This window comes from Bos taurus, chromosome 3, assembly GCF_002263795.3.
Source record: "Bos taurus isolate L1 Dominette 01449 registration number 42190680 breed Hereford chromosome 3, ARS-UCD2.0, whole genome shotgun sequence".
NCBI lineage: Eukaryota > Metazoa > Chordata > Mammalia > Artiodactyla > Bovidae > Bos > Bos taurus.
In genome coordinates this window covers 106,907,521-106,931,167 of record NC_037330.1, presented here as the reverse complement: position 1 = coordinate 106,931,167, position 23,647 = coordinate 106,907,521, and the positions used below count along the sequence as shown (strand labels likewise).

At 51.7% G+C, this 23,647-nt stretch overlaps 1 protein-coding gene across 14 annotated transcripts in view; it reads left to right on the top strand.

The window, feature by feature from the left end:
• The first annotated feature begins 491 nt into the window (after positions 1 to 491).
• MACF1 (microtubule actin crosslinking factor 1) overlaps positions 492 to 23,647 on the top strand; it is a 340,927-nt gene continuing 317,771 nt past the window's right edge. For 12 of the 14 annotated variants that reach the window (XM_059882785.1, XM_059882784.1, XM_059882759.1 and 9 more), the window contains exons 1-2: positions 492 to 544; positions 3,822 to 4,092. In XM_059882785.1, the coding sequence (XP_059738768.1) occupies positions 3,873 to 4,092 (220 nt within the window). In that variant the 5' untranslated portion in view covers positions 492 to 544; positions 3,822 to 3,872. Of the gene's footprint in view, positions 545 to 768; positions 869 to 2,660; positions 2,716 to 3,821; positions 4,093 to 18,378; positions 18,699 to 23,647 lie in introns of those variants that run through there. The other 2 variants (NM_001143860.3, XM_059882767.1) reach the window with 2 other exon arrangements.

Genomic DNA, 23,647 nt, shown 5'->3' with positions numbered 1-23,647 from the left:
AAGGCTCTGAATGGGGCGGCGGCTGCTGTCTAAACCAGTCTGAGTTTTTTTTCCTGGGGCCTGGTTCCACTCTGCCTTTCACCCTGAGGGGAAGACGGGGCCTCCTTCTGGTCCCTCCTACATTCAGTTCCCGAAGCCCGGCGGGTAAGTGGATCGGCAGGGCGCTCTCGGAAAGGGGAGCAGAAGCCCTAGGAGCAGAGATGGAACATGGATGGGTTTACGGGATGCAGGCAAAAAATGGGAGCAGGAAGGGGAGCGGGCTGGCTCCGGGAGCGGGCTGGTTCCCGACCCGGGACCGGGCTGAGAGCCCCGCAGCTTGGGAGAGCGCCCCCGGGACCAGGGATGAGGAGCTCCAAGGGGGCGGGCCGCGTGAGCCAGGCCCGGGTCAGCGAGCGGCCGCGGGGCCGGGACACAGAGGGCGCCGGAGCCGAGGGCGGGGAATGTGGGGGTGTGAGTTGGCCCCGGGGATGCGAGCGGCCGCAGGGGAGGAGTCACTGGGGGAAGGACCCAGAGAAAGGACCCGGGGGCAGCGACAGGACGCGGGGTCAGTGCGGAGGGCGTGCGGGGCGCGCGGAAACGGCCTCGGGTGGGGTGCAGGGCGGGGAGCGCGCATCGGGGGGCGGGGGGCGGCGCCGGCGCCGGGGGTGGGGGAGCGAGTTGGGCGGCTGCGCCGGCTCCGCTTCAGCCGCCGCCGCTAGGGCGCGGGGGGCGGGGGGCTCGGCGCCGCGAGCTCGGCCATTGTGGGAGCCGCTCCCCTCGGCTCGGCGGCGCTCCCCTCCGCTGCGCTCCTGCCCGGGGCGCGCCCCGCCACCGCCGTCTTCGCTGCCGCCTCCGCTGCCGCCGGTCCTCTGCCGCACGGGTTCCCAGGGTAAGGCGCGGGGCGCGGGGCTGGCGGCGGGCCCCCCGCCCGTCAGCTCGGGGTGCGCCGCGGCGGCCGGGGTGCGGTGCCTGCTCGCGCGGGGCGGCCGCGCCTGATCCGGGGTAACGGGCGGCAGCTGGAAGACTGGTTGACAGGCGCTGGCATCGCGGCCGGCCGGACCTCGCACCTGCAGCCCAGGCGGCGGGCGGCGGGCATCGCCGAGCGCGCTCCGGGATTTCCCTCGGCGGGCACTGCCCGGGCCAAAGGGAGGCGTGTTCTTTGGAAAAATGGGACACCGAGCCCTCCTGGGCAGGGCGAGAGGCCTGCGGGGGCGGGCAGGGCCTGGCGGGGAAGGTGGCTGCCGGGCTCCGGGTCTCGGCCGCTGGCCGGGGCGCCTGATCGGTCCCCGGTCGCGCGTCCGCATGGCGCGGCCCCGCTCTTTGTCAGCCGCGCGCGGCGGGCACGCGGGCCCACCCCAGTCGCCTCTGGCCCTTGGCGCGCCCTCCCCCGCCGTGGGGAAGGGGTGAGGGGGGAAGGCCAGCCACCCGAGAGCTGCAGGTGAGGTGCCAGTCGCCGACCTGGCCTGCGACCTTTGGAGTGGGTTGGGGGCGTGGGCGCGCGCTCCCGGGAATGGGGAATTGATGGAGCGGCTCAGGTGACCTAGGGGTGGGGCGACAGCCGCGAGGTCAAACAGGTGTTTGTGAGGGTCTGGAGACTGACCCGGGTAGAGCTGGAGAGACCGGTTCTCAGGCTGGAGGCCTTGGCTGAGCGGGCCTTTGTAGTAAAATGGGCGTCTCGGGGAGGAAGCAGGTGGTCTGAGAGGAGGGGCGTTTTCCTGCCCGGGGCTGAGTATGGAGATGGAAGGACGACCCGAATTTCCCCGAGGTGGGGGCGGTCACTTATGCACCTGACTTGGCTAACGGAAATGGGAGGCGGACACCAGAAGGTAATGGGGCTTACATGCTAGAATAAAAGGCAGGGCTGTGCCAGGACCCAGATCCTTTCCTTTCTGCCTTTCCGGGGCTGGATTCCTTCTTGATCTTCCAGGGCAAGAAGGCCCAAATGCTGCTGGCACAGGAGGTGCCCTGGCAGGGCTCTTCTGCCTGCCGGAGGCTGCCTAGAAGCCTCCTGCACCATTTGATGTTTCTTTTGTTATCTCTCCTCACTCTGTGCCTATGATGGGGATCTGCCAGTGACCCAGGAGGGGTTTCTGCCTCTTGCTGCCTCCAGGCTGAGATTCCCAGAATCCAGAAGGAGCTGTGCCCAGAGACCCATGGTGTCCAGACATTTGGGCCACCTCCCTGTCTCAGCACAGCCTTCTGTGCTGGTATTCCCCGTAAGGGAAAGGCGATGGTTTCCTGCCCTCCCTGGACCCTGGAGCCCCAGTGAGAGCTGTTTGCTTGGACTGGATTTGGGGTTGAAGGCATGTACCACAGGGGCTCTGATGAGGCCCTTGGGGTGGTGGGCCATGTATAGCAGATGGTTCTGGGAAGTGAACTTGACCTGGCTGAGGGAAGCCTGCCCAGTCTGGCTGGTGGAGCCCAGCTGGCCTCAGAGTGTTTGTGTTTCCACTCAGATCCCTCCTGTAGCTAAGCTGACCAGAAAAATGGATTTTCTGTACCACCTCCCCCACCTCCATGCTGTGCCAGTTATTTCTACAATAACCCCTTGGAATAGAATAGGCAAAGGAACATTTTATCCTATGCCTTGGGTGCCATGTATGGCACCAGCCAGTTTTTTTACATTTGCTATGTTCTTAAGACAGCAACTTAGAAGCTGAAATATTACCCCCATTTTGCAGATGGGGAAGCTGAGTTTCAGAGAAGTGAAATGACTTGCCTTGGATCACACCGATTTTAAGTGGCCAAACCAGAAACTACACCTAGGTCGGTCTTACTTCAAGTTTAGTACTTTTTAAACTTTTAAAAAATATATGTGCCAGAGGCAGTACAGGAGAAATCAAGAATTTCTGCCTTTTCTAACCCATGCTTTATATCATGCCTAACATTGAGATCATGCTTTAGCTTTTTGAAAATACTTCCCATCTGTTGCCCCGTTTTATCTTTACAACATTCCCGGGAGTTAAGTAGAACAGGAATGTAATAATAGATGATGTTTGTGAAGTGCTTATTGGATACCGGACTCTGTTAAGCACTTTACCTGCAAGATCTCATTTAGTCCATGCAAACAACCTTGTGAGGTAGTTGCTCTTACATCCCCCTTTTGTAGATGAGGATTCCGAGGCTCAAAGACGTTAAGTGACTTCCTCAGGGTCAAACAGCTAGTAAATGATGTGGTAGAACTTGCTGGGAAAGACTGAAGGCTGAAGAAGAGGGTGACAGAGGATGAGATGGTTGGATGGCCTCAGTGATTCAACGGACATGAACTTGGGCAGACTCCGGGAGACAGTGGGGGACAGGGAGACCTGGCGTGTTGCAGTCCACGGGGTCACAAAGAGTGAGACATGACTTAGAGACTGAATAACAACAAATAACTTGAAACCAGATATTTCTATCCATGAAACCTGTAAGCTTAATCCTTCGCAAGTACCAGGTAACAGAAATAGTGCTTACTAGTAATAGGGGCTAACTTTTGTTCGTTTGTTTGGCCACACGGTGCAGGACCTCAGTTCCCACCAGGGACTGAACCTGTGCCCCCTGCCAAGGAAGTGCAGAATCAACCACTGGACCACTGTGGATGTCCCCAGTAGGAGTTAACTTTTACAGTGTTTTAATATTTATGGACACCTTCACATACATTACCTCAGGTGATTTCTCCCAAGCCCCATGAATTAATTTTGCCGTGATACTTATCCCCATTTTCCAGATAAGGAAATTGAAGTTCAGAGAGGTAAAGAGACCAAGTCAGTGGCAGAACCAGGGTTAGAACCTCTGCCTCCCGAGTCTCAGCATTCATTTTGCAACCCCTTCCGTCTGTTCATGTGCACTCCTCTCCCCTACAGATCACTTCTCCAGGGGCTGCAGGCCCTCCAGCTGCAGCCCCGGCCTGGGCCATGTCTTCTTCAGATGAAGAAACACTCAGTGAGCGGTCATGCCGGAGCGAGCGGTCATGTCGAAGTGAGCGGTCTTACAGGAGTGAGCGGTCAGGGAGCCTGTCTCCCTGTCCCCCAGGGGATACCTTACCCTGGAACCTGCCACTGCATGAGCAGAAAAAGCGGAAAAGCCAGGACTCGGTGCTGGACCCTGCGGAGCGTGCTGTGGTCAGAGTTGCCGGTAAGAGAGGCCTGGACTGAGCTGGGTGCTGTGGGTGTCCTGGCTGGGGGTGGTATGGTGGAGGGTCCCTCCCCTGGGCTCTCCGACAAGCCAGCTGGAGTCCAGTTTGGAGTTATTACTACTGGAAAGATGGTGAAAAGACATTAAAGAAAAATTTGAAAGAAAGTCCGCCACTCCTAATCCCAGTGTGCTAACATGAGACCCGTTTTCCTTTTTCATCTTCTTCCCTACCTTGGTCCCCATGCAGTTGTATTTTCCATGTAGTTGCCTTCATGACTCATGTGCCATAGTGAATCTGATTTTTTTCTACTCACTCCTACATCAAAAAGATTTTCCATATGACATCTCAGGCTTTATAGTTACCATTTTTAAAGGCTGTGTAATATTTCATGATTTTAAAAATCCTACTCATTTTTCTTTTTTGGGGGGGCCACAATAGACAATTGAGAAGGCAATGGCACCCCACTCCAGTACTCTTGCCTGGAAAATCCCATGGACAGAGGAGCCTGGTAGGCTGCAGTCCATGGGGTTGCTAAGAGTTGGACACGACTAAGCGACTTCACTTTCATTTTCAATAGACAATGCTGCATTGAACATCTTTATAAATCAAAACGTTTAACTTCATTGAGTTACTTCCTTGGAATAAAGTCCTTGGAGAAGGCAGTTTCACTCACATTGCCTTCTAAAAATGTGGTTCCTGTTTACCCTTTCTGCAGAGTGAAAGCTGGGGCTACTGCCCCTTTGCTGAGCAGCAGAACTGTTGCCAGGGCAGTGGTCACCAGCCCAGATGTTGGAGTCAGAGAGGGGAGGTGCTGGACTGTGGCCCCACCTCCAACCAGCTGTGTGATTCTGGGCAAGTCTCTCACCCCTGCCAGAGCCTCACTTTTGTCCTCTTGAGGATGCTTCCTGTGCAGGGCTCTTGTGAGGATTAGAGGAGAAAATGTATATAAAGCTCTTAGCACGGTTCTTGGCTCAGTAAAGGGGAAGCGCTCTCTCTGCTGCTTCCACCAAAGGCTGGATCCGGAGCTGCCTCCGTGGGTTGTGCTCAGCCTCTCAGGAGGCGTTGGTGCCAGAGTGCAGATAGAAAGACAGACAAAGCAGTGCCTGCAGCGAATTCAGTGACATCACCCACTTTCAATCCATCATCAAGGCCTGTCCTGCTCCCTCTTTTGCGTCCCTCAAACAATGCACCCTGCCCACCTCCACTTTATCGTCTCTACCTGTACCACCAAACACCATCTGATAGTTCTCCTCCTTCCAGTCCTGCCCCATTTCCTCCACATGACTGGCAGAGTATTTTGTTCAAAAATCAAACCTGATTCTGTTCCTCAGCTGCTTACCAACTTTCTTTGGCTCTTCATCCCTGTGGGATAAAGGCTATATCAGACACCCATCAAAATTACCCCTACTCCCAGGTACCCTGCCACATGGAGCTGTTCCTCGACCCCCACAGATCAGACCTCCATGCCTGAACTTTCTTCTCTGCGAGGTGGTGGAAGCCCCCCTCCTCTCATAAGTGCCACCTCCTCTGTCCCTGTTGCCCCAGAGGTATCCAGAGCTCCCTCCTCCGCTCTTGTATTCATGCTTTTCTCTCCTCTGTGTTCCCTGGTACAGTAGAGCAGTTATCCCATGGGGTGCCCATCACTCCCTTAGGACTGTGAACAATTCCAGACCTTGTCTCATTGATTTTTTTTTCTTGATGGTTTTACCCCCAGCTCCTTGCACAGAGCCTTGTGCATATTGGAGATCAACCAGTATTGAATGAATGAATGAAGGCAAGGAGTGTTGAGAGGATAATATGTGACAGATTGTGATCCAGGAACAGGCAGTGGGTTGTAATGGAAAGCTCGACAGGGAGAGGGCTATGTGGGCTCAAGTAATCAGGATGGGATTTGAGAGGAGTTGAGCCTCAAGAGAGGAGACCTGGAAGACAAGCTGGAGAGTTTGAACCCCTTTTGTGGACTTCCTTTGTGGCTCAGCTGGTAAAGAATCCACCTGCAGTGCGGGAGACCTGGGTTTGACCCCTGGGTTGGGAAGATCTCCTGGAGAAGGGAAAGGCTACCCACTCCAGTATTCTGGCCTGGAGAATTCCATGGATTGTACAGTCCATGGGGTCGCAGAGAGTCAGACACGACTGAATGACTTTGACTGTGGGCAGTAGGAAGCCCTTGAAGGAAGGACTCCTTGGTCCTTCTCAAGACCTCTGGGACAATGGCATCAGTCAGTGAAGTTTCAGAGCTGTCCCTGTGATGCAGGAGGGGTTTATTTGTTTCTAGCCTTGAAGGGCCCTCATCGAGGGGCCTCTGAATGCTCAAACCCCTCATTCCTCTGAAGGCAGCAGGGCAGAGGCCTTTTTCTCCCTTCCTCACACCCTCTAGCCCCATGCTCTATTGCCCATGTGCACAGATGTGGAGCCCGCGGATATGGGGGGGTCAACTGTATCATATCAACTGATCTATAAGGGACTTGGGCATCTGTGGGTTTTGGTACCTCCTGGCGTTCTGGAACCAATCCCTTGCACACACTGAGGGATGACTGTACTTATAGATTCCTTTGTGATGAATTCCCCTCCCAGGCTTCTCTGAAGAGCCCCAAGGGATGATTTGCCTGCTGTTTAGCATTCTGAGTCTAGAACAGAAATGGACTCAAGGGGGCTCAGTCCCTGAGGGTGCTGCTGGGTCCACTGAACCATGGGACAGGCAGGCCCTGTGCTGTTTCGGGCACTGGGACTGATCTTCTTTACATCCTGACATTGCCACGTGACTGTCTTGGGGAGGGGGCTGGGCCAGTGAGGCTGAAAATGGGGAGACTGTGCCGTGGTTAAAAATAACTTGTGTGCTGCAGTTGGGCGTGTTTCGTTAGCAGGAGAGAGGCGAGGCAGCAGAGGAGAGGCGGGACTGCTACTTCAGGGCCCCGGCTGAAATCTTCCTGTGATTTCAGAGCCTGGTGGGGGTTCTACCAGAGTAATTAAGAAGGCAGCCTTCCTTCTCCGGCAGTTGCTTCCTGTGAGGGTGGGAAGGGCACGTTTGGGAGACCCTGTGTGCTCTGAAGCTCTCTGAAGTTAGAACTTACATTCGGGGAGGAAATGAAGTCAATCTTATCCTGGAAGCCAGCTGAGGCCTGTGTAATTTCCTCCTCCCTGTGGGCCTGGGTTCTGAAGCAAAGTAGGGGTGTCAGAGTCAGTCTCACCAAATATACAGACTGCCCCGGTGCCTGGCCTACTCGGCGCGCTGCACGGGTCTCAGGGCCTCCCTCATGCTGGAGAGGTGAATGGGGGACCCCTGATGATGACACATGTCAGATGGAGAGGCATGTTGGGCTGACAAAACTGCTGATTTCAAGTCTACAAAATCAGAACAGGTTCTAGGGGCCTCACACATGCTATAACCAATTCTCCCCGTCCTCATCCTTTCCCTCCATTTTTTTCTTTCTCTCTACCTTGCTAGAGAGAAATACCTACCTATTCTCAACTCCTTAAGCCCAGCCACACCAAAGTGGAACATTAGTCGTTAACAAGAAAACCTTGTTTCTGTTGATCATAGAGATTTCATGATAACAGCACGTTAGGTGGGACCCGTGTTAGAGTCTGAGGTCCAGAGGATTTAAGGGACTTGCCTGGAGTCACGCAGGACCAGTAGACCCAGATCGTCTAACTCCAGGTACATTGCTGTTTCCATTCCCTTAGGCAATACCTGACAACCAGGCCAGCTGGATTTTTCTGCTGGCTACAATCTAAATAGCTGACTGGGCCTCCAGACTCACCAGAGAGTCATTCTGGTCACCTCTGGGAGAGGCTTCACAATCCTGAGCTATAGAAAAAAGCAAAGACGAAGATCTAGTGGAGTTTGCCTCTTCGGAGCCTTTAGCTCTCTGTTATTGAACAGCAATAGAAATACCCTTATTCATTGGTGAAGGGTGGGCAGGGCCACATGGAAGGGGGGATCTGGGGAGGGTACTTGGGCAAGGAGCCCAACCTCACAGGCTAGAAGAGGGCAGAGGAGTGAAAGTTGTATCCCTCGGGGCTTGTGAAGCCTGGGGGAGAAAAAACCAGTGTAGGACCCTAGTCACATGGCTGGACACCACACGACTCTAGGGGGCGCCATTCAGCTTTTGTTATTGTAAATTTGTATTTTATTGTGGCAAGTTTCCTGCAGATGGCAGTAAAGTGTCTGATAGAAGGGACCCTGTTTGGGCTAGGGGCTGGGCTGGGGGCAGGAGGGATTCCTCATCTACCTACCAATCAGGAATTCAACCATGTAACGTCATATATTCAGGACTCTCCCTGTTCTTGGCATTGATACTTAAAGAGACTGAAAATGGAATCAATTCTTCGTGGAACTAGTTCAGAGGCCAGAAGGGAAAAAATAATTACTTTCCTGTATGTGTTGTGAAATAGGGCTTCCTAGGTGGCGCAGTGGAAGAGAATTGCCTGCCAATGTAGAAAACGCAAGAGATGGGGATTCCATCCCTGGATCCGGAAGATCCCCTGAAGTAGGAAATGGAAACCCACTCCAGTATTGTTGCCTGGGAAATTCCATGGTCAGAGGATCCTGGAGGGCTACAGTCCATGGGGTTGCGAAGAATCGGACATGAATGAGCAACTGAGCATGCACACATGCATTGTGAAAAGGGGGAGCACAGGGACTCAGGGCTGAGGCATGGCCTCCCATGAGCCAGTAGAAAGCATCTGTAGGATTTGTTCCTGGGAGCCCTTCAGCAGGTGCTTGTGAAATCATCATCCCCAGCATCTGTTCCAAGGTGGTCTCCCCCAAGAAGCCTTCCCTGATTTCTCCACCAGTCAGACAGCAATTGTGTCTCTAAGCCTTGTTTCAACTGGCCTTCTGTTAAAGCTCATTGTTTCCAGGTGTGTTTCCCTCACCAGATCTAGAGCTCACTGTAGTCAGGAGGCCCATCTCACCCTTCCTGGTTTTGCCCCAAGATCTCACTCTGAGAATGTGGGCTCTAGAAGCTAATGGCTCTGTGAGGGCTGTGAAATTCAACTTGATGCTGGGGTTTGCTCCTGCCTTTGAGCCTAAGCTCAGCTACTGGAGTGATTCAAGGGCTCACCCCTGGGGAGACAGCCTCGAGAGCGCTTGCCTGGTCAGGGCAAGAAGCTTGCTTCTTTGTGCCCGTGTGTCTCTCCTCCAGGATGGAAGCTCTCAGATGGTTCCTGTTGGCTTGGTCATTCATTCATTCGGTTAAAAAAGTGGGTTTAGCCCCAGCTGTGTGCCGGGCACTGTGGAGACAAGTGAATCTGGAGTCAGAAAACCCGAGCGAATGATTTTATTTCTTTGGGCTTCAATTTCCTTATCTGTACAAGGGAGGTGATGACATCTGATTTGAATGATCATTGGATGAGAGTCAAAACATGCCAGACAAACATGGGTTAACATGTCTGATACTGCACCTGGCGTGTCATTCCTTGCTTCTCCCTGGACAGCTAGAGGAGACAGTGGGGAGGGACCCCAGGAGGCCAGCAGTTTCCTAGGTGAGCAAGGAAGAGGCCCCAGTCTCTTAGTCTTGTACCTTTTTTTGTTCACTCCAGGGCTTTGTCAAAGAGCAGATGGAAGTGTGTGTGCGCGTGTGTGTGTGTCTGTGTTTCTGGCCAAGCCATGATGGGAAGAATGGGATGCGGGGGTGGGGAGGATGGATGCCTAAAAATTCCACTGGGAATCCCTCCTCCTGAGCCCAAGGAGCCTCCTCCTTCTCTCCGGCTCCTCTGCTTCTTACTGGCAGTATCCTCAGAGTCCCAGGCCCTGTCTTGGAGCTCCGTTTCAGTAGCAGGAGAGATGAACAGGAGAGAGTCCCTGAAAGTGGGGCAGAATGAATTGTAGCTACACACCACCGGCTCAGCTCCAGCTCTTTGAAAGTGAATCTGGGTCACATTAGCTGCAGGGATGGAAAGCGACCACGTGGGCAGAATTCTGTGCAAGCAGCAGAAAAGACAGCCAAGCTGTCCTTTCTCTGAGGCTCAGGGTCCCTGTGGGACCCCCAGCTGGTCAGGGAAGGTGGTTGTCACATTGTGAGGTGCCATCTTTATGTTGCTGAATTCCCATCATGCTTTTTGAGTGGCTTCCCAGGTGACACAGAGGCAGGTTTGGAGTGGCAGTCTGACTCACGCCCTTTCTATTCTGAGAGCAGCGTAGAACCGAGATTAGGAATGCGGAGGAAGGATCGGTTAACTTGGGGGGCTGTGGAAGGCTGCCATTTCTCAGCCCCAGGGGTTTTGATGCCTCCAGAGGGGCTGACAGTACAGCAGGGTCAGGGGCTGCACTTGTCTTTTATTCCAGTGGTCCTTCCCCTGGGGAAAGGTCTGTGAACACACCTGGTGTGAATGTTAAGAATCTATCATCACCATCTTGCTGTCTCAAGCCTGGCCGGTTGCTGTGGCTAGGACCTGCCGTGATTTGGCCCTGGGGCTGCCTGTTGCCACCTGTCAGGTAGAAGCTGGCCAGCTTCCTGGCTGTGCCTTGGCTTCCCTGCAGGAGCAGAGCTGGTACTCCTGGCTGTAATCTCCGCCCAGACTTAGGATGCTGCTGCAGAGATGGTCTGGAAGGCCCTGTAACCTGAGGGGTGATTATGGGCTGACATATCTGTCCTCAGCTATGTCCCACCCCTACCCCAGAAGGTACCAGGCTTTTGCCTTTGGGTCAAGGGGAGGTTTCTGCCTGGAGCCTCACTGGGTGTATCTCTAGGCATCCTCTTCCCTTCTCATTCCATCTTCCTTTTCTCTTTTCCTAAATTTCCATTCATTCACTCCAAGGAATGGCTTTGGGAGTTGGCTGGAGTCCCGGGTCCATCACTTCATCAGGTGGGTGACCTGAGTAGTTACTAACTTCACCGAGCCTCACTTTCTCACAGTTAAAACGAGGGCACAAAAATGCCACTGCCAGGTCTCGCAGGTGGATTAACTGAGATAATGGAGGTGAGGGACTTGGCCGTGCCTGCTGTGCAGTCAGACTTGATACACGTTAGCTATTCTCATCAGTATCATTCATTCGTGCACTTGTGCACTGATTTATGATTTGTTGATTCATCCCTTTGCTCATTCATTGTTCATTTAACCATATTCCTAGGGCTGCTGTGTGGGCTTCCTAGGTGGGGCTAATGGTGAAGAACCTGCCTGCCAATGCAGGAGACATAAGAGATATGGGTTCAATTCTGAGGTAGGGAAGATCCCTGGAGGAGGGCATGGCAACCCACTCCAGTATTCTTGCCCGGAGAATCCCATGGACAGAGGAGCCTGGTGGGCTACAGTCCAATGGGTCACAAAGGGTTGGACATGACTGAAAGCACACACCCTCACCCAGGACTGCTGTGTGCTAGACTCAGAGTGGGCTTTAGAGCCCAGTTCCAGCCTGTGAAGGCAGCTAGGATGCAGCATGAACTGTGCACCATGCTGCCCAGAATTGTGAGGCTGTTCTGAGAGGGAAGGGCTTCCTCCTACTTCTGCCCTGCCTCCCAGCTTAGAGCAATGATGGCATTTGATCTGCGACTTGGAAAAGAGATAGGAATTTGTCAGGACAACCTGAAGAGAGAGGGTATGTCCCTGTTGCTTGGTTCTGTTCTTGCTCTCCTTTCTTTGGCCTCAGTAGAAAGGATGAAAGGGAGGTGAAGAGAGAATAGTTGATGGGAGTTAGGATGAAGGAATCCACAGGGTGGTTTGGGGAGTTGAACTCTGGACTCAGTCCAGGAGCTCCTGAGAGCTGATGCCAGCTGGGATCCCCTAGTAAACAGTAGCGGGAAAAGCAACTGTGTTTTGAGTTTGAAACGTGTGCCAGGCATGAACATGTATTGTTTAATCCTTATGGAACCTTGGAAAGTTGTTGCTATTCTCCCTTTTTACAGAAGAGGAGGTTGAGGAACTTGTTTGAGCTCATACAGTTGGCCGATAGTGGAACCGGGATGCAGTACTGAACCTGCACAGCATCCCTGAAACATAACATGGGCACGTGCCCTTTGGAGATGCTTATTGCCGGCGTTCAGGTTGGCCTAACTCCAAATCCCCTGCCTTCTGCAGAACACTTCAAACATATACTATAAAGCTCTGAGAATACAATAGTCTCCCATTACCCAGATTCAAGAATTATCAATTCATGGCCAATCTCAGTTCATAACATCTCCCAATTCTGCTTCCCCAGTTACATAGATGTACATTCCAGAAATCACATACTTTCAGCTCCCACAGGTAGTGGCTCAGTGGTAAAGACTCTGCCTGCCAATGCAGGAGACATGGGTTTGATCCCTGGGTCGGGAAGATCCCCTGATGTAGGAAATGGCAACCCACTCCAGTATTCTTGCCTGGGAAATCCCATGGACAGAGGAGCTACAGTCCATGGGGTGGCAAAAGAGTTGGACACAACTTCGTGACTAGACGATAACATCTCCCACACTTCTTAACTATTCCCTTGCCTTTCCCCCCGTAGGAAGTATATCAGTTTAGTTGCTCAGTAGTTCTGTCTGAAGTCTGGCCAAGTTCCACGGAACCATTTCACAGAAGGGCGAGGAGGGATTTTTGACTCCTGGCCCAGGGGTGTGTCAGCGTCGCTCGTCTGATCCTCAGTTCCTCCCGGCTTGAGGTCCATGCCCTGCTTCCCAGACGCACAGAGCTAGGCTGGAGTGCACCTGGTTCTGTGAAATCTTGATTTCTGAGGGTGGTGTCTGTCTGGTTTGCCTAAAATACTTCAAATCCACATACCCTGGGTTTGAATCAGCACCCTGCCAATGTACTTGAGGAAAGTACCCCCAAAATAGATTTTGGAGGGTTTGGTCTTGAGAAACTAAAGTTGAGATGCTAAAGGAGTGAAATCTTTTAAAACCACGTGCCGTCCTGTATTCCGTCGCTTCAGTCCTGTCCGACTCTTTGCTACCTAATGGACTGTGGCCTGCCAGGCTCCTCTGTCCATGGGATTCTCCAGGCAAGAATACTGGAGTGGATTGCTGTGCCCTCCTCCAGATCTTCCCAACCCAGGAATTGAACCTATATCTCTGGCGTCTCCTGCATTGCAGGCAGGTTCTTTACCCACTGAGCCACCCGGGAAGCCCTAGAGGGGAGGAATTCTGTTCATGTGCGTATCTATGTAACTCAGCCCCAGGTCTATGCTGTCACTGCTGAATTGTTCCATGTGACTCTGATCTTCTGCAGGAGTAGCCCCTGCTCTCTAAACCTGAGGTAGTATAAGCTGGTGAGATGTTTCAAGTGGAAGGGAGCTTTATAGGTTACAAGCCACACCTCCTAATTTGGGGAGCCTCCCAATTCCCCAAGGGGTCCAGACTGCCTGTGGCCCTGTTTGGTAGGAACTTCAGAGGCCCCCCACCCCGCCGGATGAGGCCCCTCCTGACCCAGAGCAGGAAGGGAGATTGGGTGTGGTCCAGTACACGGGGCTCATGTCGGCCTAGATTCCTTAAAAAAAGAAAATAAAACATATTCACAGAGACTGGGAGATCGGAGAGCGGCCAGTACCTTTCCAGCTTCTACTGATATGTTTCAAGTGCTAAGCTTTGTGCTTAGGTTCTTCTATGCTTTGTTTGACCTAATCCTTGAAATAACTTGAGGAGGCAGACGTGCTGCAATAGAGGAAACAAACCCAGAGAGTTGGGTAACTTGCTCAAGGCCTCCCAGCCAGTGAGGGACCAAGCTGGGAATGGCACTAGCTCTGCCTAGGGTAACCCACTGCCTCCCCCATTACAAGGAACAGTAGTTTAATAATAGCTAACATCTGTGTGCCACTTCAAGGTTCACGGAATGTCTTAACACCCATTATCTCCAAGGAGCCTCAGGAAGCCCGGGGTGGGCAAGTTATTCCACGCCCCTTTGAGACAACTGCCTATCAGGGGTCCAGCTTCTGCTCATTTCCTCCAGTAAGGATTGAAGAGTCTTTGGCATTGGCTCTGATAAGCCAGAGGAGAAGGCCCAGGGAGAGGCTGAGGTGGAGAGACTTGGCCAGTTGCTATGGTAACCCAGATGGCTGAGTAACCATTTTGAGGGTTGCTATGGTGACAGGGTGATGGGCTGCTGGGTGGCTGCGATCTTGTCTTTCTGGGTGGCTGGCACCATCCAGGCCTCATAAATTAGTGGTGTTGTACTTTCTGAAAGGAAGAGGGCAGCATGATAGTGGGCAAATTCCTACCCCAGAAGCAGATTTGGGAACTTTAGGCAAAGTTTAGCAAGGGTTTCCAAGGGCTGGGCTGAAAAGGAGCTTTGGCTGGGACTAGCTAAAGCTAATGTCTAAAAAGGATGGTGGGGCTGGGCCTGGAGGTAGGTCTTCTAAGCCTAGAACTAGATTTTCTTCCAAGAGTTGACCAATGGATAGCCCCTTTAGTGTCTGTCTGTCTGGTTGGCTGGCTCCTGCTACTGTTAGGGCACAGGAGACAGTGTACCTTTGCAAAGAGGATCAGAGAAAACACACACACACACACACCCACCCTCCCTATTAGCAAGTAATTTATTTATAAAGCAGCAATTAACACATGTAAAATAATGCATCATGAGCCAAACTGAAGAAGTGCTAGGAGTAAGCTTTCCAAAGGCTGGAGGAGCACCAGCAGGAGAAATGATTTGCACTTCCCTCTTTCCTCTCTCTGCACAACCTGCCCTCAGCTCTCGGCCACTGAGTGGACACTGAATTGGACTCAGTTGTCTTGAATCGCAGATCTAGTTCACAGCCCCCACCTCTGTGTGATTTCAACAAGGCACGCATGCCTTCAGCAAATATTTACTGAGCACCCACTAGGTGCAAAGCATTGTGTTCGGCCGTGTGACGAAGAAAGTGAAATCAATTCTTCTGCCTCAAAGAACTTGTGAACCAGGGCACTAGGAGGCAGTGATGTAGATAGATATGCACAGTATATGTGGTTGCCCCAGGAATGGGGAAAGAATTGGTTTGTGGTTGGGATTTTGAGAAGAGCCTCTTCTATCTGAATTGACTAAAAAATAACCTCAGGTCGTTTTCAGGTGAGCTTTTACAAGATGCGCAGGGGATCATTAGATGGAATTGGGGTGGAGGACATTCCAGGTGAAGGTTCTGAGTTTGATTGTTAGGGATAAGGGAAATCAGACTGTAAAGGAAGGTAGATGTCAAAATATGGAGGACTTTGAATTCCGGGCAGAGATAAGGGAAGCTGTGAGAGAAGCATACTTTCTTAAATACCCTTGCCTCCTAGGGAGTCAGAAGCCACAGGCAGCTGAGTATTTTAGGATCATCTGGTTCAGTCATTCATGCATTTAATCAAAAGTTAAAACAAATATTTAATCAGTGCCCTCTAGGCCAGGTCATTTGCTAAATGCTAAGGACCCCGTGGTGAACTAGACACACAAACAACAGCCCTCAGGGAGCTAGTGACTTAGTAAGGAAGGAAGACACTGAACCTGTAACTTCAGTGTGATGGTTATTACCTAAGGGGAGTAGAGAGGCAGGAGGGCCTACTAATCCGAGAGATGAAGGCTGGCTTCCCTGTGGGATTTTCAGCAGAGGCCTGAGCAGGAGCGAGCCAGGATAAAGAGAGCAGTGGAGGGTTCTGGCCTGGGAGAAAAGCACGTGGGAAGGCCTTGAGGCAAGAGAACCCATAGGAGGTGGTGAAAGAAGTTGAGCCTTAGGGAGAGAGGCACCTGGTGAGGCTTTTAAGAAGGAGAGGACACTCAGAGAAAAATAGGGCTTTATTTACTTGCATTACCCCTTCCCACCACTAGATGCCCTTCGGAGTACACCTTGTCTCCTTCAGCCTCCCCATGGCAGCCTCTTTGGAAATGCAACAGCAGTCTCACTATTGGAGCAAAGGAAAATCATAGACCAAAAGGCGAGAGCCTCAGAGTTGTCCCAATTGTGTGGTCTGGCTATAAATTTAGACGGTTGCTTGGAAAAAACCAAAAACCTCCCCTTCCTAGGCTTCATTCTTCCCATTACCCCCCACCCCCCCAGCAGCCGCTTTGTTCCTCTATCCTTGTAAAATTTTCTCTGTATAAAACGGGAACATCAGCCAAACATGTGGACTTCCCCTTTTCCATTCATTAGAAGAATGCATTACTTCAAAATCTCTTGGGAGCATTTAAATGCAAATCGTGTCAAGAAGCCCTTCTAGCCACAACCCAAACCAGAACTTTCTTCCTTAATTACCATGCTTCTTAATGGCATCTCAACCCCTTGCCCTCTCCCCCGGATCACCCCCCAGGCCTCCAACAAAGCCTGGTTCCCAGAATAGATTCTCATTCCCTTCCTGCACTTGTCTTTCCTCACCTTTGGCAATTCTTGAGGAACCTGCTCGCTAAGTGTGCATGTAGCAGCCCCAGGAAGGGATGGAGCAACTTTCCAATTTACTGTGCTGAAAATGAGGAGGCAGATGCTGTTTGGGGGCAAGGGTGGAGGTGTGTGTGTCTGTATGTTTGTGTCTGGGCTTTCCTAGCTCCTCTGCTATGAAATAATATAGGAAATGCAGATGACTCAGCATGAATACAGTCAAGATCCTCGGAGTTAGCATTTCTATATTCTCCGCCGTTTACGAAAAATGTGCTTATGCCATCAATCACCGACTTCTGCATCCTGCATTTTCTACTGAAAGCCTTTTATTTATTTTAAAAAGAATAAACCTCAAGCTTCTTCTCTTCCTTTTCTTAAACTGAGCTCATTAGCAGTTGATGCCAAACTGCGAACTAGCTTTTTTTGAGCACAGAGCACTAAACTGGAAGGAAACGAGCATTTGTCCAAGGCGCCTCCCTGTCTGTCCTCTTTCAGGCCCTTCCCTGTATGATCTCTATGCCTAGAAGTTGGGCAGGTCAGCAAAATTTGATGGAAAAAGACATGATTAATGACTTGCTCACACAATTTCTGATCATAGTATGATGTGGAAACAACCAGCAAGCACCTATTAGTGAAAAGCATCATCTACTCATAGCGTACAGAGATGCAGGCCTTGCCCGGGGGTGAGAAGCTTCTCTTAAGAATCTGGAGAATGGGAACCGAAATGGAAGCCCAAGTCCCATATTTGTCAGCTTAGTGTCACATGAATTCTTTTTTGACTTGCTGGTGCGCTGTTATTATGAGATCAGTGAGCCTAATTTTTAACTCACAACCACATTTCCACCTGTTTCCCGCTGCCCTCCCCCTAAACCCCCAAAATTAACAGACTTGCTGAGGCTGGGAAGGATAATGGCTAGATAGGTGTAGATGTGGGCAAAAATTCACCTGCATTTACCTGAGTTCCTCACTGCTCTTGCCTCAGTGCAGTCCATGAACACTGGGCCTGAATGGAGGATCAGAGGGTGTTGGGAATGCCCTCCTCAAAATGGTCCCCAGTATATTCCTACCCACATTCACCAGCACTCTTTCTTCATTCTTTCCCTTTTCCCTGATGACAGAGAGTTAGTGGCTTGCCTTTTTCTTCTGTGAGCAGTTAGGCTCCAGAATCCTTTTGTTGCATAGCAGACCTTGTTCAGCCTCAGATCCCCACATTTCTCCCTTTTGATCTAAGCCTCTGTTCCTATGGCTATCACAGTGTAATAATATTCCTGTTGCATCGTTTCCCTGTAGATGTGTTATCTCCCCTCTCTCCTCTTGTTCACCCCACGGTTCAGTCAGAATCCTGTTTTCATTCCCTCAGTTGTCATTTCTCAGGCTCTGGCTCCTCGTTCTTGGCCTGGTTTATTTCATGGTGCTGGGATTCAGTTTCTTCCGTTTCTGGAAGACCCTTTGTTCCTGGGATTCTTTGTGGTCTGAGTGTTCCCTTGGCCTCGCCCGGCAGCCCGTCTGGATCTTGCCCCGGCTTCCTCCTGACCGTGTCTGGCCCTGCGACCTATCTAGGTCTTTGGCTCGCTCCCTAACCTTCAGCGTCTCTGGGTCCTTCTCCAGCCGCGGCACAGGCCCAGCTCGGCTTCTCTCCAGCCAGGGGGCTCCCTCCTTTGTCCCGGCTTCGGGTGTGGGTCCGCCCCGAGTGGGGCAGCCCGCCCGCCCCGCCGAGTGGGCCCCGGAGCTCTCCCCACCGCGGCGGCCGGCCGGGCCTTTCATCCCGACGCGCCGGGAGCCTCCCACCCGGCGGGGCTCGGGCGGAACGCCCCCGCGGGGGCCGGCCTCCCGCCCCCCACTCCGGCCCCCTCCGCGTCCCGGCCGCGCGGGGGTCCACAGACCCCGGGGTGGGGGTGGAGGGGGTCGGGGGGGCTGCCGCTCGGGGCCCGAGGAGGCGGCGGGGAGAGGGGCGGGGAGCGGGCCGGGCCTGGCGCTCCTGACGGGAGGAGCCGCCGCCACCGCCGGCGGCGGGGCGGGCTGAGGGAGGAGCGGAGCCGAGGGGTGGGGAGGCGGAAACGCCAGCGGGACCGGCGGCGGAGCGCGAGCGGGCTGAGGAGCCGAGCGCGAGCGGCAGGCCGGACGAGGCGGGCGCGGAGCGGAGAACCGAGAGCCGGGGGCACCGCCACCACCGTCGCCCTCGGGCCGCACAAAGGGGTCGAGGCTGGGGCGGCCGCCTCAGCGCGCCGGCCTGGAAGCGGCGCCCGCCGGGGCCCCGGGAGAGCGCGGCGCGGGCGGCCATGGCCGGCTACGTGCCGGGTCAGCAGCCGGCCAACCGCAACCAGGAGAAGGAGTTCGTGCAGGCGTACGAGGATGTGCTGGAGCGCTACAAAGGTGCGGCGGCGGGCGGGCGGGCGGCCCCGGCCGGGGACAGGCTGGAGCCGGGGCCCGCGGCAGGTGGGGCGGCGGGCGGGGTGGCGCCCACCCGCGCTGGGGCCGGGCCGGAGCGGCCGTGGGCCGAAGCCGGCTCGTTTCTAGAGTTGAGATGAGCCTCCGAGCCCTCTCCCACCTGGGACGGTGCCTTCACAGCACTAGTTACATTATGTGCCCTGTTATCTGGCCTCCGCTAGAAGGAGGCGAGGCCAGGCGCCGCTTCGGAGACCAAACGCGGTGGGGAGTGCGGGGAGGAGGAGGAGGAGGAGCCGAGGCGGGAGAAGCCACCCGTTCCTGGAGAGGCTCGGACCTCCGCGTGCCCGCCGGGGTCCCTCGCCCCCTTTTGTCTCCTTCGGCCTCCGATCAGTCGCGTGGCAGCGGAGGTTGTGAATCACCTTGGTTCCTTGGGGGTCGGGGTGGGGGGCAGCGGGTGAGCATCGGGCGGGGTCGGTGAGCGTGCAGGTTTGGTGGCGAGGCCGCCTCCCACCCCCAGCCCCTGGGCTTCCAGCCTGATCGAGGCAGGGGTCTACTGCTCTCGGTCCTCCCCACCCCCCCTAAAGATTTGTCTTGGGAGCTCGGATTTCCAACCCCCGGAAGCTCTCTTGCTAAGCAGTTCTGCAAGTTAATGCCTTGTCCAAAGCCTGGGTGTCTGCGGAGAAAGTTTTGACAGGCCTCGAGGCTGGTGGACCGCGTTTGCCTAACTGCTGGAGGTGCCCCTTAAGTGGAAGCAGGGATGCATGGCCTCGGTAGGCCCATGCTTTGATCTTTAACATCTAGTTTTGGGATTTTGCTTCGTGTGGCGGTTGTGCTTGCCACAGACATGGAGATTTCCCCAGAAACTACATAGGCAGCACTTTCTCCTATTTTATTCAGCTGGGGCCCTTGTGACTGGGCTTTTAGTTTCTTTTCATCTGAAGGAGAGGAAACTTCAGCCCTTTTGACCGAGTCCAGCATACTTGTTTATGGCAGCTACTCAGTGAAGGGAAACTAATGAAGAAGCTGTAAAACGCTCCATCCACCGCCACTCCCCCCGCCCCCCCAACTGTGCCATTAGAGCTCTGCTTGGGAATGCAGCAGAGAGAGAGAGAGAGACGTAAAATGCTGAAATGGACCTGCTTAGGAGTTCTACTTGTTCCCTTCTGCATCAGCTCCTGTAAGCTGTCCAGGTTTTCCTGCCTGCAGCAAGTTTTCTGTCAACCCCCTTGTGGTCTTTCTTTTAAGAAATGTGGTTCATTTCAGTGCACAAAGGGATTAGATTGTGCTGCTGCACTTCATTAAAAAAAAATGCTGCTAAGTGGATGGTTTCATTAAGTTTCTTTTGCAGGATTTTGGGCAACTCTTGTGCCCCTCTGGGCCTGTCTCTGGCTGCTGTAGCTTTAAAAACCAGCAGAATTAAAACAAAAATAGATGAAGAAATCCCAGTACTTCATTGGATCATCTTGCTGGTGGCCTCCAGCTGAAAGGAAGTGCGATTGCTGGCAGGTGAAACTAGGAAAGAAGGGAAGTAGGGCTTGTTCCAGGAGAGGCTCCTGTGTCCAGTCCTTTTAGCTGTTCGCTCAGTTTGGCCTTCCTCTGAAGGACTTTGATCAGGTGTATAGGAATTTGATCCTTCCCAGACACAGATCTCTTTTTTTGAGCGGAAGAATGAGTCAAAAATGGTGGGCCAGAGTCAATTAACTTGAGCTATATGAGACTGTTGTGCAGTCTGCTTTATGCTTAAGTGCCGAAGAATTTCTCTCCCTTCTCTGCACCATTCTCACTGGGAAGTCAGGGTGGATTAGCATCCGAACCTTTGTTACTTTGCGGTGTGGAATTCCTGCATTTTCCAGACTTATAAATCCCCTTATTACCTTATAGAGAACTGTTTGCCTAAGCTGGAATCAGTAGAGTGAGCAGGGGAGGTAGTTGGTGAGGTTAAAGCCAAACATTCTTTTGGAGACAGTTGGGGAAAGAGACGTTGATGATGATGGGGATCCTAGACACTCATTGTTTGACCCTTAAATGACTTGGATCTCTCTGCTTCTATTAATTTGTAGTCACCTCACTCTACAAATGAAACAGGATATTCGTATTCAGGAGAGCTAAAGTTTTCAATTGCATAAACTGTCCCAGAAGGGGCAAAGATGAGAAGGGAAGCGATGCATTTGCAGCCTGAGGGGAGTAGGGCAGTATGTATTGCAGCTGTATTAGGGTTGGTTGTCAAGCATGGGTTTTCCAGAATTGTGCCTGGCAACCATTTGCCTGTGTGTTGGTAGTGAGCATGGTTTTGGCAGGATTGGATGCAGCCTGGACATAAACACTCTCTCATTTCCTAAATATCCCAAAGGCTCTTACAGACCTTCACTGGCCAGCAAACAGGAGGAACTAAGTTTAGTTTAGTACCTAAACTTTGGATCCTAACATTTTACAGTGGGCAGCAACCTGACAGAATCAGGGTAGGTTCTTCATTCTTCTGATCCTCCAACGAACAATTATTAAATATCTTTTAAAGGTAACATAGTATTAGCCATGGAGATGCCAGAATTTTGAATGAAATCTGGTTCCTGCCCTCGGTCATTCGTATCTAGCAAGGGAAACATACATGCAAGCAGATCATTGTGATCCTATGATCAGTGCTGGAACAGACGTGTGGGTAAAGTACTGCAGAAGCAGAGGAGAGATGAGTATCTCCCCTTGCGGTTCTCTGGGAGGTCTGAGAAAAGCGGTGACATTTGAGTGAGCCTTTAGGATAAATGGGGTTTAGTCTGATGGAGGAGCATAGGTACGGGAGAAGGCAGAGGAAGTAACACATGCAAAGGCATGAAGGTATGAACTGAACGGAGAGGTTTGAGGAATGGGAGTAGTTGAGTGTGACCGAAGGGCTAGAGTTTTGTGGGAGCAGGTGATACTGTAAAGAACTCAAGAGTCCAGCATATAAAGATTCTTTTGTGGCTTCATTCCATGGGCATTGGGGGAGTCAGTCATTGAAAGTTAAAAAAAAAAAAAAAAAAAGCAACCGTTTGTAGGCCAATTTTATTGCTTCATAATAGAGGACATACCTGTCCAGTGATTGGAAATTCTTACTGCTGCCTGGAATACACTTTTCCTTATACCAAAGTGCTTGTGAAGCTCATAATCAGATGGTTGCTTGGTAAATATCAAAACAAGAGAGAAATGTTTCATCCAGATGATGATATGGACTGGTCACATGTACATTGAGGTCCTTATGAACACCAATGGGAGCTAAGAAGTAACAGTCAGAGAGGTAGGAGAACCAGAAGCTGATTCTTTTCCTAGCGTAGAGACAAACTCTATCCTTGGTCACGTATGGACAGAGTTTTAGCTTTTAGAGAGGAGGTTTACTTCCTTGGTGGCTCAGACGGTAAAGTGTCTGCCTACAATGCTGGAGACCCAGGTTCAATCCTGAGTCGGTAAGATCTCCTAGAGAAGGAAATGGCAACCCATTCCAGTACTCTTGCCTGGAAAATCCCATGGACGGAGAAGCCTGGTAGGCTACAGTCCATGGGGTCACAAGAGTCGGACAGGACTGAGCGACTTCACTTTTCACTTTCTCTTAGAAACAGACACACTCTGGATTTGAGGTGAGTGGTTAAACAAAAAGGGTAATATGTAAGGAGGAATTAGACTATGTTTTCACAAAGCCCTAAAGACTGAAGAGCCTTTACATGCTAGGCTGGACTAGAAATAAAAAAGAACGTTACATTTCAACATTGGTAACATGGATTATTTGGTACATAAAAACTTCCGAGTCCTCACTAGTTGCCAGGGGTATGTGAAGCTAGTTAGGACTGCTTTTTTTTTTAATCATACCACAGAAAAGAACTTATAAAACTTAGTGCACAGAGAGTTAGGAGTGCAGGGTCGGCATACTGTTTAACAAATCGAGCAAGGCTTTGTATTCTTCAGTCCTAGTTTTGCCCTTTACCTACACTGTGTGACCATGGACAAGTTGCTTAACCTCTGAGCTTTGCGTTTCTCATCTGTTAAAATGGGGATGGTAATACTAACTCCTTGGGATTCATAAGAATATAAATGAGCTATTGACACATATTAGGCCATTAATGTTTAGTAAAACCTTCATATATATAGTACTTTGTATTTTACAGAGCGGCCTCATATTCATTACCTTATTTGATCTCCATAATATCCTGTAAGGAAAGTATTATACACGTGGGCAAATTTAGTAATACAGAGTTAAATTATTGTCCAGTAGTCAGAGGATCCTGGTGGCTCAGATGGTAGAGAATCTGCCTGCAATGCAGGAGACACAGGTTTCATCCCTGGGTCAAGAAGATCCCCTGGAGAAGGGAATGGCTACCCACTCCAGTTTTCTTGCCTGGAGAATTCCATGAACAGAGGAATCTGGCAGATTGTAGTCAGTGGGGTTGCAAAGAGTCGGACACAACTAAGAGACTTTGAGCAAGTTCAGTGAGAGGATCCAGGCTTCTAGATGAAAGTTCCATGCTGTATGGAAAGGAAGGAAATTCTTTCATTCTTTCCTTTTTCTACGCAGAAGGAAATTAAAAATCAGAGCAGTGACTTGGTTGAAGTGAGTTAATTGTGAAAATAGTTGCTACTGTCATTGTTTTTTTTTTTCAGTTAGATTTTTATCAAAGTATATATACAGAAAAATATTTTCACAAACATATATCGTGTATACCATCATTCACATCAACAAAAAATGATCAGCATCCACAACCTCCCTGTACTCTCTTCCAGTCACTCCCCTGCCCCCACTATCCTAACTTGTAACATCACAGACTAGTTTTGCCTCTATGTACAGTATGTCTCTGAGAGTGATTAACTGTCATTGTTAATATCATTATTGTTATCAGTTTTTAGCCCCTGAACGACTGTCACACACTTTATGTGGCCTGCATTTCCAGATCTCTGAGCTGTGAAGGATTTAT